This window comes from Leucoraja erinacea, chromosome 4 (assembly GCF_028641065.1).
Source record: "Leucoraja erinacea ecotype New England chromosome 4, Leri_hhj_1, whole genome shotgun sequence".
NCBI classification, from domain to species: Eukaryota; Metazoa; Chordata; class Chondrichthyes; order Rajiformes; family Rajidae; genus Leucoraja; species Leucoraja erinaceus.
Genome location: NC_073380.1, coordinates 62,611,172 through 62,627,301, shown reverse-complemented (window position 1 = coordinate 62,627,301; position 16,130 = coordinate 62,611,172). Strand labels below are relative to the sequence as shown.

General features: G+C 42.1%; 1 protein-coding gene across 12 annotated transcripts in view; it reads right to left on the bottom strand.

The window, feature by feature from the left end:
* LOC129696489 (extracellular sulfatase Sulf-1-like) overlaps positions 1–16,130 on the bottom strand; it is a 448,145-nt gene that overhangs the window by 106,713 nt on the left and 325,302 nt on the right. For all 12 annotated transcript variants that reach the window (XM_055634441.1, XM_055634443.1, XM_055634440.1 and 9 more), the window contains one exon: positions 6,963–7,202. In XM_055634441.1, coding sequence (XP_055490416.1) covers positions 6,963–7,202 — 240 coding nt within the window. The remainder of the gene's footprint in view (positions 1–6,962; positions 7,203–16,130) is intronic.

Sequence of the window (16,130 nt, the reverse complement as noted above, 5' to 3'; positions counted from 1 at the left end):
TAACATCTATAACATCTTTAATAATCAAATAGAGTTAAAGTGGTTATGAATGAAAGGCACAAAAAGCTGAAGTAACAAGCAGCATCTCTGGAGAGAGGGAATGGGTGATGTTTTGCGTCGAGACCCTTCTGCAGATCCGAAACATCCACCCATTCCTTCTCTCCAGAGATGCTGCCTGACCCGCTGAGTTACTCCTGCATTTTGTGTCTATCTTCGGTGTATCATTTAGTTAGTAGCATCCGTCCATCTGTGAGCGATGATGGTGAGGTTTTGACATTTTTCTGCTTGGAGAAGAGAATGTTACATCCCCACTCCTCCTCCTATCTAAACTTGTCAAGATCTTGTCTATCTTATCAGTCCTCTCTACATTTTTGCATTAGCTGGGATTGTGCTAGTAGCTCTTTGGTTCAACTAAAAGGCTGCGAATTAGGGTAAAAAAACACAACCATGATTCTAGCTCTTGTGAACCCTGTTGGGAAATGATTTACCCATGTCTTTATTAGTAAAGCAATCTGCAAATAAAATGTTCAATTAATTACTGGACCCTGGGCAAAATAGATGAGAAACACCATTGATGACCCTGTTTGGTTCATTGTCTTCAGGTGAGGGCTGGAGGCACCAGAAAAAGATCAAGAGCTCTTAGCACAGGGAAAGATTCTAGCAGTGGAAGGTACAATTCAGGTATTTACACCAGCCCAGCGAGATAACTTTTATGTTCATGAAAACCACTCAATCAGTTTCACCAAATAGACATTAATGTAAAACAAAAGGGCATTCAACCGGTTTCAGCTGATGCCAACTGACCCCTCTTCTGATATCTTCACCAATATGCTGGAAGTCAAATTTCCACATTAAATTAGGCTGGATACACTGCCTGGCATATTGGATGCACAATATTTTTTGTTATGATTGTGTCATAAGAAAAGCATCATCAAATCACTAGATCATTGAACAGGAAAACATTAACTCCTTTGTAGCAATTATGATGTTGCCAATAGGTTTGGTTGGTGAACATTTGGAATATTGTACAGATTCAGCTATTATGTATTGCCTTCTTTCAGCTGGTTCCCATCAGGTTTTGCTGAATTATACTGACACTACTGTCAGCCGAGTATTCCTTGACAATGCATCTTCTTTGTATGTTGTCAAGTTAATTTATTTGGACTGCCGTTCACAGAGTGCCGTCTGGGCTAGTGCATGCTAAATGAGCTCTAATCAGTGTGCCGTATGCTAATTGCTTCATTTACAATGCCGCCTGGTAAATGTTTCTTTGTTTAAATCCCAAAGCTCTATTAACTTTACTGCTAATACCACCAATTCTTTATGCCAACCACTGTTATGCTTTGCATCCAATTCTGCCCACTGCCTCCTTCTTCTTCAGCAGTCCCCTGGGTTTACCATGGCTTGCTTCCTCTCCAGTTCCCGTGGCTTCTGAGGTGGGTAAGTTGGAAGGAAGATAGACCGCCTCCATTATTTAGCTTCCCGATGCCATCCTTGTCTTGCAACAGGGATTTCTGCAAGTATGAAGGGATGTTCCACTTTTTTCAAGCAGTCTTTGAGGACATCCATAAACTCTTTCCATTTACACCTGACAGTCCCTTGCTGTGACAAACATCAGAATGGAGTGTCTGTTTCCCAAATCTAATGTTGGGCATGAGAACAAAGCGGCCCGTCCATCAGAGATGATTAGGTATAATTATGGGCTCGATGCTGGGAATGTAGGCCTGGGAGTTGATGCTGACATCAGTAATTCAATGCACTGACACTAGGTGTAGTGCAGATGCTGGTTTACATCGACGCTAGACCAAAAATGCTGGAGTAACTCAGCGGGACAGGCAGCATCTCTGGATAGAAGGAATGGGTGATTTTTCGGGTCGAGACCCTTCTTCAGGTTAAGTCTGAAGAAAGGTCTCGATCCAAAACGTCACCCGTTCCTTCTATCCAGAGATCTGACTGACTCTAGGGCTAACCCTAACTGCCAATATAATGCATTCAGCTAACAGTTGTTGGTGATCCATACCCGAGTAGTGTGCATTACCGTATTTAGAGGAATGACTGCTACCTGGTCAAACACATGCTTTGTGTCAGGTTTGAAGTTACGATCCTCTAACACTATTTTGCTCAGATAATCAAAAGCTGCACCATTGAAGGCAATGGAGGCAATGCCTGTTGTTTTTTAAAAGATGCACAGCGCTGGAGTAACTCAGTGGATCAGCTGCATCACTGGAGGACTTGGGTAGGTGATGTTTGTCTGATTGTTGGGGGGGGGGGGGGGGGGGGGGGGGGGGGCTGAAAGAGAGGAGAAGACGGGCCAAAGCCTGGTAGGTAACAGGCGGATACTGGTGATGGGGGGTTTTGATAGGTAAATGGATGGGTAAATGCAGGAAATGAAAAGACAAAAGATGTGAGGCAAATGGAATGAAGATTTGTGAATTGTGAAGCTAGAGGAAGCAATGTAGGTGGAAGGGGAGGGGGAAGGGGAGAAACAAGTGCGAGTCCAGTTGGGGCGCAGGAGAGTGAGAGAGGGAAAGGAAGGTAGGAGTAAGGGAAGAAGGGGGGGGAGGGGAGATGTTGTTAGAGGTTACCTAAAATTGGAGATTACAGATGTTTATATCAAGTGCTGTTCTCCAGTTTGTCTGTGGTCTTCGTCTGGCAATGACGGCGGCCCAGGACAGAAAGGTCAGTATGGGAATGGGAAGAGGAGTTAAAATGGTTAGCCACTGGAAGATCCAGTGGGCCTAGGTGAACTGAGCGCAAATGTTTGGCGAAACAGTCGCGGGTCTATACGTGGTCTTGCCAATGTACAGGAGGCCACATCGGGAACACTGAATGCTGTAGGTTAGGTTAGACAAGGTGCATGTGAACCACTGTCTCACCTGGAAGGATTGCCGGGGTATCTGGATGGAGGTGAGGGATGAGGGATAGGGACAGGCAATACAGAGCAAATACCCGGGGAGGGAGTCATTTGGGCGGGAAAGGGATGAGTGAACCAAGGAGTCTGCAGAAGGCAGAAAAAGGGTGGATATGGGAAAATGTGACAATTGGTGGGATCATGTTGGAGGAATAAAGAGGAAGAAGCTTGGACTTTATTGCCTTCCATCACATTGAGGAATGTGGGAAATCTGCTGTGGTGGATGTTTATGTTAACTTTTATGTAGTTGTGTGTCTTGTTGCTTTTTTTTGGTATGGGTGTATGGTAATTTGCATATCACTGAGCCTTAACTGATGCACATGATAATAAAAGACCTTTGAAAACTGAGGTGACAGAAATGTCAGAGGATGATGTGTTAAATGCGGAGGCTGGTGGGGTATAAGGGGAAGTCTTTCCGTGTTCTGTCTGCGAGAAAGGGAGGTGAGAGCAGAAACACAGGACACAGAGGTGATGCGGATGAGGGATCCATCTGGGACGACAGGTGGCGCAATGGGCTAAGTGTTCGGCTGGCGACCGGAAGGTAGCTGGTTCGAATCCCGCTAGGAGTGCATACTGTTGTTGTGTCCGTGGGCAAGACACTTCACCCACCTTTGCCTGGGTATGAATGTGTGTGAATGACTGGTGGTGGTCGGAGGGGCCGTAGGCGCAGATTAGCAGCCACGCTTCCGTCAGTCTGCCCCAGGGCAGCTGTGGCTACAGAAGTAGCTCACCACCACCGAGTGTGACTGAGGATTGAATGAATAATGTGATGTAAAGCGCCTTGAGTATCTAGAAAGGCGCTATATAAATCCCATCCATTATTATTATTATTATTATCTGTTAGTGCAGGGGGAGGGGAACCATGGTTACTAAAGAAAGAGGACACCTCAGATGTCTTGGAAAGGGGAGCCTCATTTTGGGTGCAGATGCGGCGGTGACAGAGAAATTGAGTGGGGATGGTGTTTACAAGAGGCAATCTAGGAGGGAGTGTAATCCCGATAACTGATGTACTTATCTATTCTGCATGATCTATAGGTTGACTCTCTCTCTTTATTGTTACAGTCTGAGAGTTCTTGCAACCCTAAATTTCTATGAATCATCCTTGAAAATTAAGGAAGCAAGAGACAAAATTAATGGAGTAACAATTTCAATTTCAATATTGCTGCATTTCTCATTTTGACAAATTGATGTTGCATGAGTTTATTTTCAAGTAACTCTATTATAGAAGACCTTGTGCTCAAATATAGAAATATGTCATATAACTGCAGATTATTAATATGCTCAATTCCATTTTAGTAAAGTTTCCGGGTATCTTTAACTAAGTGCGGATTCAGATTGAAGGTCCATTGTTTGAAGTTTGAAGTGAGATCTAAAAGAGGTAAGAATGTCTCTGACATACATATCAATTTTGCGATTCCCTTTCTCAGTATGTTAGTGCAAGCTTACCTTGATTAAAAATCAAACAATCGTGAAGGTATGGGCAGTTTCAGATAATAATGATTTAACAAATTAGAACTAAAATAATTTGTGAAAATAATATTTCATTTGATCTTAAAGCATAGCAGGAAGCTAGAACTCTATTATAGAAGGCCTTGTGCTCAAATTGTTCTTCTTTTACTTTGACGCCATGTAATGTTTGAGACCAGGTTGAGGCCCTGTTGTGACTAGCTCAAAGAAAACACGTCCCCCACCGAGTAAGATATGTTTAATCTGCAATGACTGCTATTTATCTTGAAGGTCACGACCTCAGTCACGAGGTTAAGGTACATTTGCCAGCTTCTGCTTTTGGCCTCAAGGGGCACTGGCATTTCCATTATATATTACACAATATATATATTACATTACAAAGACATCACATCTCCCTCTTCACTTTAAAGACATCACATCTCCCCCTTTCACTTTAATTACATCTCATCTCCCCCTAATATCCACTTTAACCTCAAACTCTTGCAAAGGGCCTGTCTCATTGCCTTCTGCTGCGACTGGGAGACTGGCTCCTACCTCTCGCTGCATCTCGGCGCATCGTGTCTTCTGGGGACTATTTCTGGCTTCTGGGAGACTGGCTCCTCTGTCCAGGTTTCTCACCCCTGGGAGACTGGCTCCTCTGTCTAGGTTTCTCCCATCTGGGTGTCTGTCTACAGATGGTCCATCCATGGCTATATAGGGGTCTTTCCATGGCTACACAAGGGTCCACAGGTATACAGGTGTCTATCCACGGCTATAGGGCTCTATCCTGGGCTACAGGGCTCTATCCTGGATCAGACGTCTCTATCCTGACCTTACTCTCCCTTCAAACAAAAAAAAACCCAAAGCGAGAGAACATAAAACAAACTGCGGCAATCACCTGTACAGACAAAACACTGATTACCCCAAGATAAGAAAACACAAATCTCCTGTACAGACAAAACACTGACTTCTCCAGGATAAGAAAACACAGTTCTGTAGCAGGTAGCATTTCAACAGCATTGTTATAATAGAAAATAGCTTTAGAAAAATCATTGTTTACAAATGTTTGAACTTTCACAGAAAGAACATGCATTTCATTCAACAGTGCTTTTATTGTGAAGGATTCCACCGCTCCGGCCTGTGGACTCTGGTGCATCCTCAACCTCTCGAGCTGTCCCCACCGGTACCTTTGCTGCTGGCCTCTGGCTCAGCCGTTGCTGTTGCCTCCGCTGGCTCACTGCCCAGTCGACTCCCGCTGCTCCGCCTGTCGGGACTGTGTCCTGCTGCTCTGCTTATCGCTGGCTCTGCGGCTCAACTGGTTGCTGTCAGGCACTGCTGCTCTGTCGTCGAGACCGCGACCCGCCTTTGGGGCTGGGTAAGCGCTGTGCCTCGTTTCTCTCGCGGGGCCTGGTCCGCGTCTCTCTCTTGCTGTCGGACCCTCTCTTCCGGGCTATTTCCTCGGCCGGTCCACTCTGCTCTCGTGGCCGGCTTTCTCTCACGACCGGGCTGACTTTTCTCCTGGCCGGGCTGACTCCGTTACGTCGGTGGAGGCTACTGGGCCTGGCCGAGTGCTACACGGCCCTGGAACTCACCCGAAGTCGGTGGCGGCTGCACAGCCCTGGAAAATGTTTCAGGTAAGTTTCCAGCTGGTTAGGCCTCTAGCTTCCAACTTCGCTCTTCGGTGACACTTATTTCCTCATTTGTTTTCCTTGCGCCCTTTCTTCCTGTTCCGACCTTTCTTTTTCTTCTCTTGCATGGAGGCTTGAGGCTTGATTCGCTCTATATTATTATTTTTTTTTTCTTCTTTTACTTTGACACCATGTAATGTTTGAGACCAGGTAAGGCCCTGTTGTGACTAGCTCAAAGAAAACACGTCCCCCACCGAGTAAGATATGTTTAATCTGCAATGACTGCTATGTATCTTGAAGGTCACTTGACCTCAGTCACAAGGCACAGGTACATTTGCCAGCTTCTGCTTTTGGCCTCAAGGGGCACTGGCATTTCCATTATATATTACACAATATACATATTACATATATTACATTACAAAGACATCACACAAGGCATATTGCTCAGTTCTTCTTGGGCTCAATAAAGGTGAACGTGATAAATCTTTAAATGGTGTCTTAGATCAGCTTCTGCTCATGAAAGGCTTGAGGCACAGAATACGAAACACACGGCAACTGAGAAACTATTAACTTTCATTGATGCACATAATTAAAAATGTTCAATTTCCCCCCAAAAGAAAACATATGTTAAACATTGATAACAGAAACCATAAATAATTTTTTTTTTAGATCTGAAAATAATAATGCCTCATTTTTCATTTGACAATGAGAATATAAAAACAAAATAAATAAATGCAAGGACGCAAAACTACATGCAGTTAAAGATCAGTTACAGTTATGAAATTATCTAGTACTTACTTTGCAGCACTTGAATTTAGTATGAGCATAGGACTTGGATGCTGGATTTTAATCTTTAACATGCAGCCCCATAATCAAATAGTTCACATATTATAAATTCTACTTTCTTTATTTAGTTAAATGATCAATGCACTAAAATACATTATCCCATCTTACACAAAACAGAAGATTTTACAAACCTGTTCGGTAGCCTGTGTTGTTCAGGTACACTGCAAATGTCCGTGGTTCATGCATTGCTTGCCATGAAGGTGAGGAGCAATTCTCATTGTTTGTGTAAGTATTGTGGTTGTGAACATATTTTCCTGTTAGCATTGAAGAGCGAGAAGGACAGCACATTGGAGTTGTCACAAAGGCGTTGGTGAAATGAGCACCCCCTTGCTCCATAAGCCGCCTGGTTTTATTCATCACCTGCAATGAACCTAAAAAAGTGCAGCAGTTTGTTAAAACAGCAAGATCCAAATGTTACACATCACTCACCAGTTAAATTGGCAGTGAAAAATAAATATTCAGAAGGAAAAAAAGGAAAGACCAGTGTTGTGACCTCATTATTTTCCACAGCACTTTACCACCAATCAACGATTTTGTGAGTAAAGCACAATCTGCTGGAGTAACTCAGTGCGTCCAGCAGTATCTCTGGAGGACATGGATAGGCGACGAGTCGTGACCCTACTTCGGGACTGATGGTATGAGTATTCCTAAGCTAGTTTATGTTGTTAAGTTTGAAATGTGACAGGGAATTAATGCAGACCAAACTCTCCAAATGAGCAGTTCGATAATCTGTTTTTAATGATGTTAATAACAATGAGGTAATTGAGGTAACCAGCGAATACCTCAAAATCAATATGAACCAAAGACATTGTATGAACATATTCCATGATATTTAATATGAAATACATCTTCAACAAAACAATTTGACTCAATTTTGTCTCACCAGCGAAGAATTCCTGCCAATACGAACAATTTTACTAGAAATAGGAACATAGGCGAATTTCACTGTTAGGCATGTGGTTCTGCGAATACAAAGTAATCCCTTTGAATTTAGATTCATTGTAAAACATGAGCCTCCAATCTGGCCCTGTTCGTTGTGTGTGGCATTTCTTTATGAATAAACAGTCACTCTGGGAATCTTTAACGTAATAAGAAAGAATGATGTGAAAAGTAAACTAAGTCTTTTCAGAATCACCCATGGTTCTGTGTAAATTTGAAAGACATTCAGACTTTAGCAGCAACTTCAGACTGTTTTGCCATCTGTATAGGCAGACAGTTCAAATGCAATTTATTCATTTTTCCCAGGCTACTCAAACCTTTTGAAGGCTTTTATTTTTGACTATAAGCCTGTTTACACTGAGAAGGGTCTACCAGCATGAAAGCTCTATTAACACTCTACAGAAAAATGCTTTCTTGTATAAATGCCTTTGGAATTGCTAATGCTGGTATAAACACATATAGGACGTTTGTTTGCTTGGTGCAGGCTTTGAAAGATTGGAAATAATTATTTGCAGTAAGGCTGATTTGCATATTCCACAAACCAACCTGTTGCATACAATGGCTATTGATGAGGCATTTAACCTCCTGCAATGATATTTAACCAGGCTCTTGATGCATTGTATGAGTCGAGCATAAGGGGGAGATGCAGCATAGAATCAAGCCTTGCAAATCTGCACCAACTATCAATCAACCATTTACACTAATCTTATTTCAATCTAATTTTTAGTTCTCCCCACATTCTCATTGAAATTTCCCAAAGAAATTCTATCACATGATTTGTGATTTGCTTTGGCTAATTAACCTCTTAATCCTTATGCTGTTGGGATGTGAGAGGAAACTAGAGGACCTAGAGGAAACCCATGAAGAATGTGCAACTCTACACAGGCAGCATCTGAGGTCAGGATTGAACCTGAGTGGCTGGCACAATATTCTGAAGATTAAATATGTAATGACTTCAATTAAAATCAAAGCTCAGGTCATGCCTCCAAAAGTTATTCAAGGAATTACTTGAGGTGGCATATTGATAATGATATGGGAATGCAGGATATGTTATTACCCACTTGTATTTGAAGAAGCTTTTATATGAAGGTCTGAGGAGTTTAATGAATATATTATACATGAAAAAACAGCAATTTGGCTGGTTTTGACTGAAAACTGTACCACCAAGAGAAATAAGGTGATAATAAATTTATTTTCTGAAGGACAGTGAAAGGTATAACTCGCTAAGGGTACATTAAAGTCCTTCATATATACATGGAAAAAACTATTGCAGAAATCAAATTCAACTGTAAATGGTAGTACTCAAAGAATTTCAGGGCAAGCAAATTAATTTGCTGAGAAGTGATATTTTAACATCAGTAAATACTACATAGTGCACATTAGGAGGGAAAATATCAAGTGAATACAAATGATGAATGAACATCCAATTACAAATGTAGGAAAGGAAAACAGCGTGTCTACTTTGGTAAAATGACGAAATAAATTATATTCCTCATTCACTTCTGCAGGCTAATGATGAAAGCATTGTGTAATGTTAGCACAATGTCATCAAAGTTCACTGATTCTCTGGAGAGAATAAAGAGTGCACAACCATTCTGAATATTGTCAGTGTTTTTACTTACATGCTTTCCATCTGCTTACGGACACTCTCATAGTTAACTGCAAGCATTTGCATTGGCAAATGTTACATTGGCTTTTATTACAAAAAATAAAGGAACAAGATTGTGAAATTTTGCTATACTTGTATGAGTATAGCAAAATACCAGAGATATGGCTTCAAGAGGGAATGATTGGGAAGATGCTGAAAGGCTGCGTCCTCTGGTCAGGCTCAGAATTAGGTAGCATGGATAGTAGCATCTCTGGAGAAAAGGAGTCTGAAGAAGGGTTATGACCTGAAACGTTACCGATTCCTTTTCTCCAAGATGCTGCCTGTCCCGCTGAGTTACTCTAACATTTTGTGTCTGTATAAACCAGTATCTGAATTTCCTTCCTGCACCTTAAGTAGCAAGGAATGGGTTCAGAATTTCCTCTATCAGCAAGATTCCAGACCGATGAAAAAGGAAGCATTAGAGACAAAAAGAAATGCAGACGTCTTAAGAAAATCACGTGCTAGATTAACTCGAAGATAGACACAAAATGCTGAAGTAACTCGGCAGGCAGGCAGCATTTGTGTTGGCAATTGGCAGGCCACGTTTTGGGTGGGGAACGTTCTTCAATCTTATGAAGGGTCCTAACCCAAAATGCTGCCTGTCCATTCCCTTCAGAGGGGCTGCCTGACCCGTTGAGTTACACGAGCACTATGTTTTGCTCAGAAAGAAAGTCTTGTTCCAGGGAAAGCTAAGAATCAAGTGGAGTAACTATCAATGGGTTAATGATCGTAGTACATAATAAAAACCTTGGTAAACTTATGGAAAAATGCTCAAATGTTTGGCCAAGATAAAATGGGTAAATTGAAATCAAATTGTGGGAGGCAAGACAGTTATTAAAATAGCACTTGGTTAGGTATATTCTAGGCCTATTCACATCATGGGTAAATGGCGGGAATCCAAAGACTGAGCTCTCCGGATGAAATAGAAAAAGAGGACATCTCAGTGGAGCTCAAGAGAAAAGATCAAGCTGAATACAGGATAATGAGACATATTAGTAAATGGAAGAAGAAGAGCAAAGACAGAATGTGACTTGATCAATAGCTAACATAAAAGAAGTCAAAATGTTATCCGTAGGGTTATAAATAATTATTAGAGAGCATGTAGACGAGCAGACAGGAATACAGACCTCTGCTTTACCAGAAATTATAAATATCATTAATGTCAGAATGTCCTTCATCTTCTATCTTTTCATCTCTGACCTTTGTCCAAAACATCTACCCATCAAAAACACCCTCCTCATCTGTATTATCCTATTTCCTGCCAGGTTTGTTTCTGCCCCCTCTTCCAGCTTTCTTCTGCCTCCCAGGAGATATGTGGGGCAATTTTTTTTACACAGCGGGTGGTGAGCACTGCCAGGATTGGTGGGTGAGGCGGATATGACAGTCACACCTAAGACTTTTGGACAGGCACATGGAAATGCAGAAAATGGAGGAATATGGATTACGTGCAGGCAGTTGAGAGTTGGGCTTGGCATCATATTTGTCACAGACATTGTGGGCCAAAGGGCCTGTTCTTATGCTGTATTATTGTGATATTTGACGTTCTATCTTCATTGAACAGTGACCATCAGTTCACTTGATCCATCGATCATGGACCCCAGACCCTTCCCTTTCACCAAACTCAGATGCCAGATTCATGCCTCACTCTGTCCATCAATCATGGACACAAGACCTGTCCTTCTGCAATCACAGACCCCTCACATCGTCTGCTGGTGAATAACCCTTGATACCGCTACCACCAATCACAGACAGATAGTCGACATTATGGGTCCGGAACCTTCTTCAGACTGAAGAAAGGTCCCAACCCAAAACGTTGCCTATCCATGTTCTCCAGAGATGCTGCCTGACTCATTGAGTTACTCCAGCAATCTGTGTCTTTTGTTGCCAGAGGAAATAGTTGAGACAGATACATGGAAAGGTTTAAAGGCATATGGACCAAATGCAGGCAAATAGGACTAGCTTAGTTGGGGCATATTGTTCGGCATAAACAAGTTGGGCCAAAGGGCCTGTTTATGTACTCTATGACTTCATGACTCTACATCATGTTCTGTGGGAGCTCAAAGGGAACAGCATATATTGGGCCAGCTAATTTAACTGATATTAATTTTCAGAGATGAGAGTAGAAATAGAGAAATTCAATCAACATGGCCACCAACATCTCCCAGTAAACACAGTTATTATAGGCATTGGGAAACCTCAGCAGCTAAGCATTGCAAGTAATCAACGAACGCAGGACATTTCAAAGGAGTTAATTTGGAAACATAAATTGTCTTTTCTGACCAACATGCAATATAGGCTCAGCACTTTGTTTGATTCTCAACAGATCAATGTGTTAAAAAAAATTATAACAATGGATTAATTCCCAGCCGTATCATTTAGTCTGACCAGAGGATAATATTGCAGTAAAACATTTACAACATGGTTTGGCATCATTATCGTGAAAATAAAACAAAACTTTAATGTACTGTTACCACTGGTAAAGTACTGGCAATGAATGATTTCATTTTAAGCATGTTCTCATTCTTTTTCTTCCATAGCCAGACAAAAGGTTTTCCACAATTCTGTACAAGAGAATGGCCCATTGATTATTCATTCACATGTACAGGAACTTTCTAAATTACATGCAAATAGAATTCAAAATCCTAGGAGCAATAATGTTAATATCGCTTAAGTCATAGATTCAAGTGTCTCATAAAAGAGTTGATTTTGCAGTTCTTCTATAATCTTAAAACTATGCAATAAGTTCTGAGTCTATGCTCAGATAAATATTTTACAACGTTATGGACTGCCTCTGAAACAGCAGAGGTGTAATTTTACTGCGCTGAATAGTGTTAAATGTTCAGCTGTGTCTGTTTGCCCTTTTGAATTTCACTGATAAGCCCCTGCTGTTTAACTAGGAGTATAACATTACACAGTTTGTGTGGGTGCATTGAAGTGACTGCAGGTTACATTGCAAGTTAATGCAACAGAAATTAATTCCTTCAGATCGTTATTATTGTTCATTTAAATGGTATGAATGGTGGTGTGAGGAATATTGAATTATACTAATACACCACACTGGGATCATAATATGTGACTAGTCCATGTCCATTTGACCCAGCGCACTACACAAAATGTACACTGTGACCTCATTAATATGGTTTCAGCGCTCACTTAATACTATGCATGTGTGTAGCCTTAGCACACATCTATTGGTCCAATTACGCAGCAGCGAGGGCCAGCTGAAGTTAACTGGCACTGAATGACGCCAAGACTGTGCCTCTTAAAGGAGAAATTGCTGGAGGTGTAAATTATTCCACAGAATTTTGAAGTTTGCAACAAACATAACTGACCATAGCTGAGAGTGGAGTCACCGTGAGTCTATGAGGCTCTGAAGACCATGAGTGAGGTGAAGAATAAAGGTTATATTTTATTAGGGCATTTAGAAAGCCCTCAAGATTGACACAAAGTGCTGGAGTAACTCAGCGGGTCAGACAGCATCTCAGTCTGAAGAAAGGTCTTGACCCAAAACATCACCTATTCCTTTTTTCCAGAGATACTGTCTGACCCGCTGAGTTACTCATGCTTTTTGTGTCTATCTTCGGTTTAAACCAGCATCTGCAGTTTCTTCCTACACATTTAGAAAGCCCTCAAGGCAGATAGTTAAGATGCAATGTGAGAAGGTCATTAATATTACATGGCCTCATGCTTACCCACACTCATGGACCATCAAGCTCAATGAAGGAAGACATTAGCAAATTTAATCTCCCAACAAATAGATCACAACACTATTGCATTTCTCCTTAATAAGCACTCCAGCCTCCATCAACCACAACTTCATCATATCATTTATATTAATGACCATGCCATCAGATGTCTATAATCCAAATTTCACATCTGTACCTTCTACCTTACTGCCTGCTATTAACAATGGCAGGCACATCATACAGTCATCTTGTAATACACTCATACCACATTTCCTCTCATATTGCAGAAGAGATAAGTAAAATTGGCACGAGAAGACCTGCAAATGCCATGTGGAGATGTTCACCTGCTGGAGGGACAGGGTACTAGGTTTCATTGGAGCAGGTATTGAAAAATCGCCTACTATTGACAATACCATCTGAAGAAGGGTCTCGACCCGAAACGTCACCCATACCTTCTCTCCAGAGAAACTGCCTGCCCCGCCGAGTTACTCCAGCATTTTGTGTCCATCTTCTTTATTGAAAAATCTCTTGTCAGCAGCAGTTGGACAAAGATGATTGAATAAAAAAGTAGTCTAGCGCTGCCCCTTATACTCCCTCCTCATTCTACAAACCTCTTGTTAGAAACGGCAAGCATTCACCAGCCTTCATGATATTGGTGGTGGTGGGACGGAGGAGAGGATCAGTGTGCTGGTAAGCGTGCTGGGTTTGCCTCAAATGTCCCCAGAGGCACTCTGGGAGTTCTGAGACCAGCTACTGGATGTCCCCCGACAGCTCATGGCGATGGAGTGGTGGTTGCGGGAGGCAAGGAGACCAGGCAATGAGGTATCCTTGCAGTGGGCCACTGGGAGGTCCAACACAGGTCGGACGAGTGCGTGGCTAAACGCGGCCTGCAACAGTGGTGGATGGGGCGGCACGGTGATGCAGCGGTAGTGTTGCTGCCTAACAGTGCCAGAGACCTGGGTTCGATCATGGCTATGGATGCTGTCTGTACATTCTCCCTGTGAATTTGCGGGTTTTCTCCAAGGTCTTCAGTTTCCTCCCACACTCCAAAGATAATAATAATAATAATAATAATTTTATTTATAGAGCACTTTAAAAACAAACACAGCTGCAACAAAGTTCTGTACATCACTAATCATTGACAAAAAAGTTAATACACACCAAAAATAACAATCAAAAGAAATAGTAGGAAAAGACATGTAAAATAAAGAAACATCAAAAACACCACAAACAGAAGCAAAGCCTCAGGCATGGTCAAAAGCCAGGGAGTACAAATGCGTTTTAACACTGGATTTGAAGATGGACAGTCCCTGTCTGATGTGCAGCAGAGTGTGTTCCATGTGCCGGAGCATCTATCCCCTCTGAGCTCCGACTAGACCTCGGTACCTCCAGGAGCAGCTACCAGTGACCTGAGGGACCGGCAGGAGTCAGCTCAGAGAGGTAAGGCGGGGCGAGCCCATTCAGAGATTTAAAAACAAATAACAGTAACTTAAAATGAACCCGAAAGTAAATGTAGGGATCCAGAATTGGCGATATGTGCTCCCTCTTTCGAGTCCCTGTTAAAAGGCTGCACCCATTCAACCAACTGGAGACGAGCCAGTGAAGAACGAGCAACACCAAAATAGAGCGCGTTACAGTAATCCAGCCTAGATGTAATAAAGGCATGGATTACTGTCTCAAAATGCTGCCGCTCGAGAATGGGCTTCACTTCGCCAGCTTCCTTAGGTGAAAGAAGCTGGACTTAACCACCGCGCATATTTGGCGATCTAATTTAAAGTCACTGTCCATCCTAAAACCCAGATGAACAGGTTAGTAGTCGGTTAATTGGCTTGGTAAAATTGTCCCTAGTATGTGCAGGAGAGTGTTAATGTGCAGGGATCGCTGGTCGGTGTGGACTAAGTGGGCCAAAGTTCCACGCTGTGTCTCTAAACTAAACTAAAATAATCTAGACAGCATCGCTAGCCCAGGCTGACCCCAACATTGCTAATCCAGTGCTGCCGCAGGATTTTAATGCCAAGATAAAACTATATTGTTTTTAAACGTTGAAACTTGAAAGGTCCAGATGGCACCAGAAACATCATGACTGTTGTACACTGCCTTGTGAACTACCTTAGTGTAATCTACTATTCTTACTTTGCAATTGTATGATTGTGGCATGTATAGTAAGATCTTTCACTGTATCTAGGTACATGTGGCAATGAAGTACCATTGAAGTATTCTGTGCATTTCCTTCTTTCATTAATTTCCTTCTTCTTGCCATTTCCTGGACTTTTTCTTCTCTTTTTCCAGATACTCCCATCTGGGCCAAACAGTAAAATAAAGAATCAACCCTTGCAACCATCAGCTTAGATCCTGGCAACTCCTGGACCGCAGAGAGTGGTGAGGATCTGTATAGGTCAGTCACTTGGTGGGATGCAGCAAGTGGAAGAGCATACCAAGGGGAAAGTGTTTATACCCTGAAGGTCTGGATTCCACAAAGTATCCAGTTCAAAGGAACTTGCGTGATGACAGTGATGTGGTGATCCTTTGCCTCATGCATTGGCAGTACTACCTGAAGGAAGCTACTGGCGATATTTATTGACAATTTTGCTGTTTTCAAGAGGCCTCCAATGCTCCAACCACCCTGTTACTACCTAATGTAATTACAAAATATATTTGTGCGGATTTTTGTGTCCTCACAAAATTTATTTTCACATTAACTTCTTTGTGTGCTAAACTATTTAATTGCTATTGCTGTCTTTGTGTCTCTCCAGGTCATGCATGGAGCGACATATAATCCAATTTCCTTTCCTTTTGTTTGTTTTAGATCTTTTCTACCTTCCCTATCTGTGCACAATCACTTCCCAAATGATGGTTGTTTCAAGTTTTTGTGGTCTCTCTACGTATTTCTTCTGCTGGACTCCTGATTCCAGCCCAGGCTTCATGAAACCGGTTTCTGCCAGATAGTTCCTTCCTGACGGTATTGGTGCCAATGGAATCTATCCTGCCCACACTATTTCATCAGTTACATGTGCACCCCCTCCACT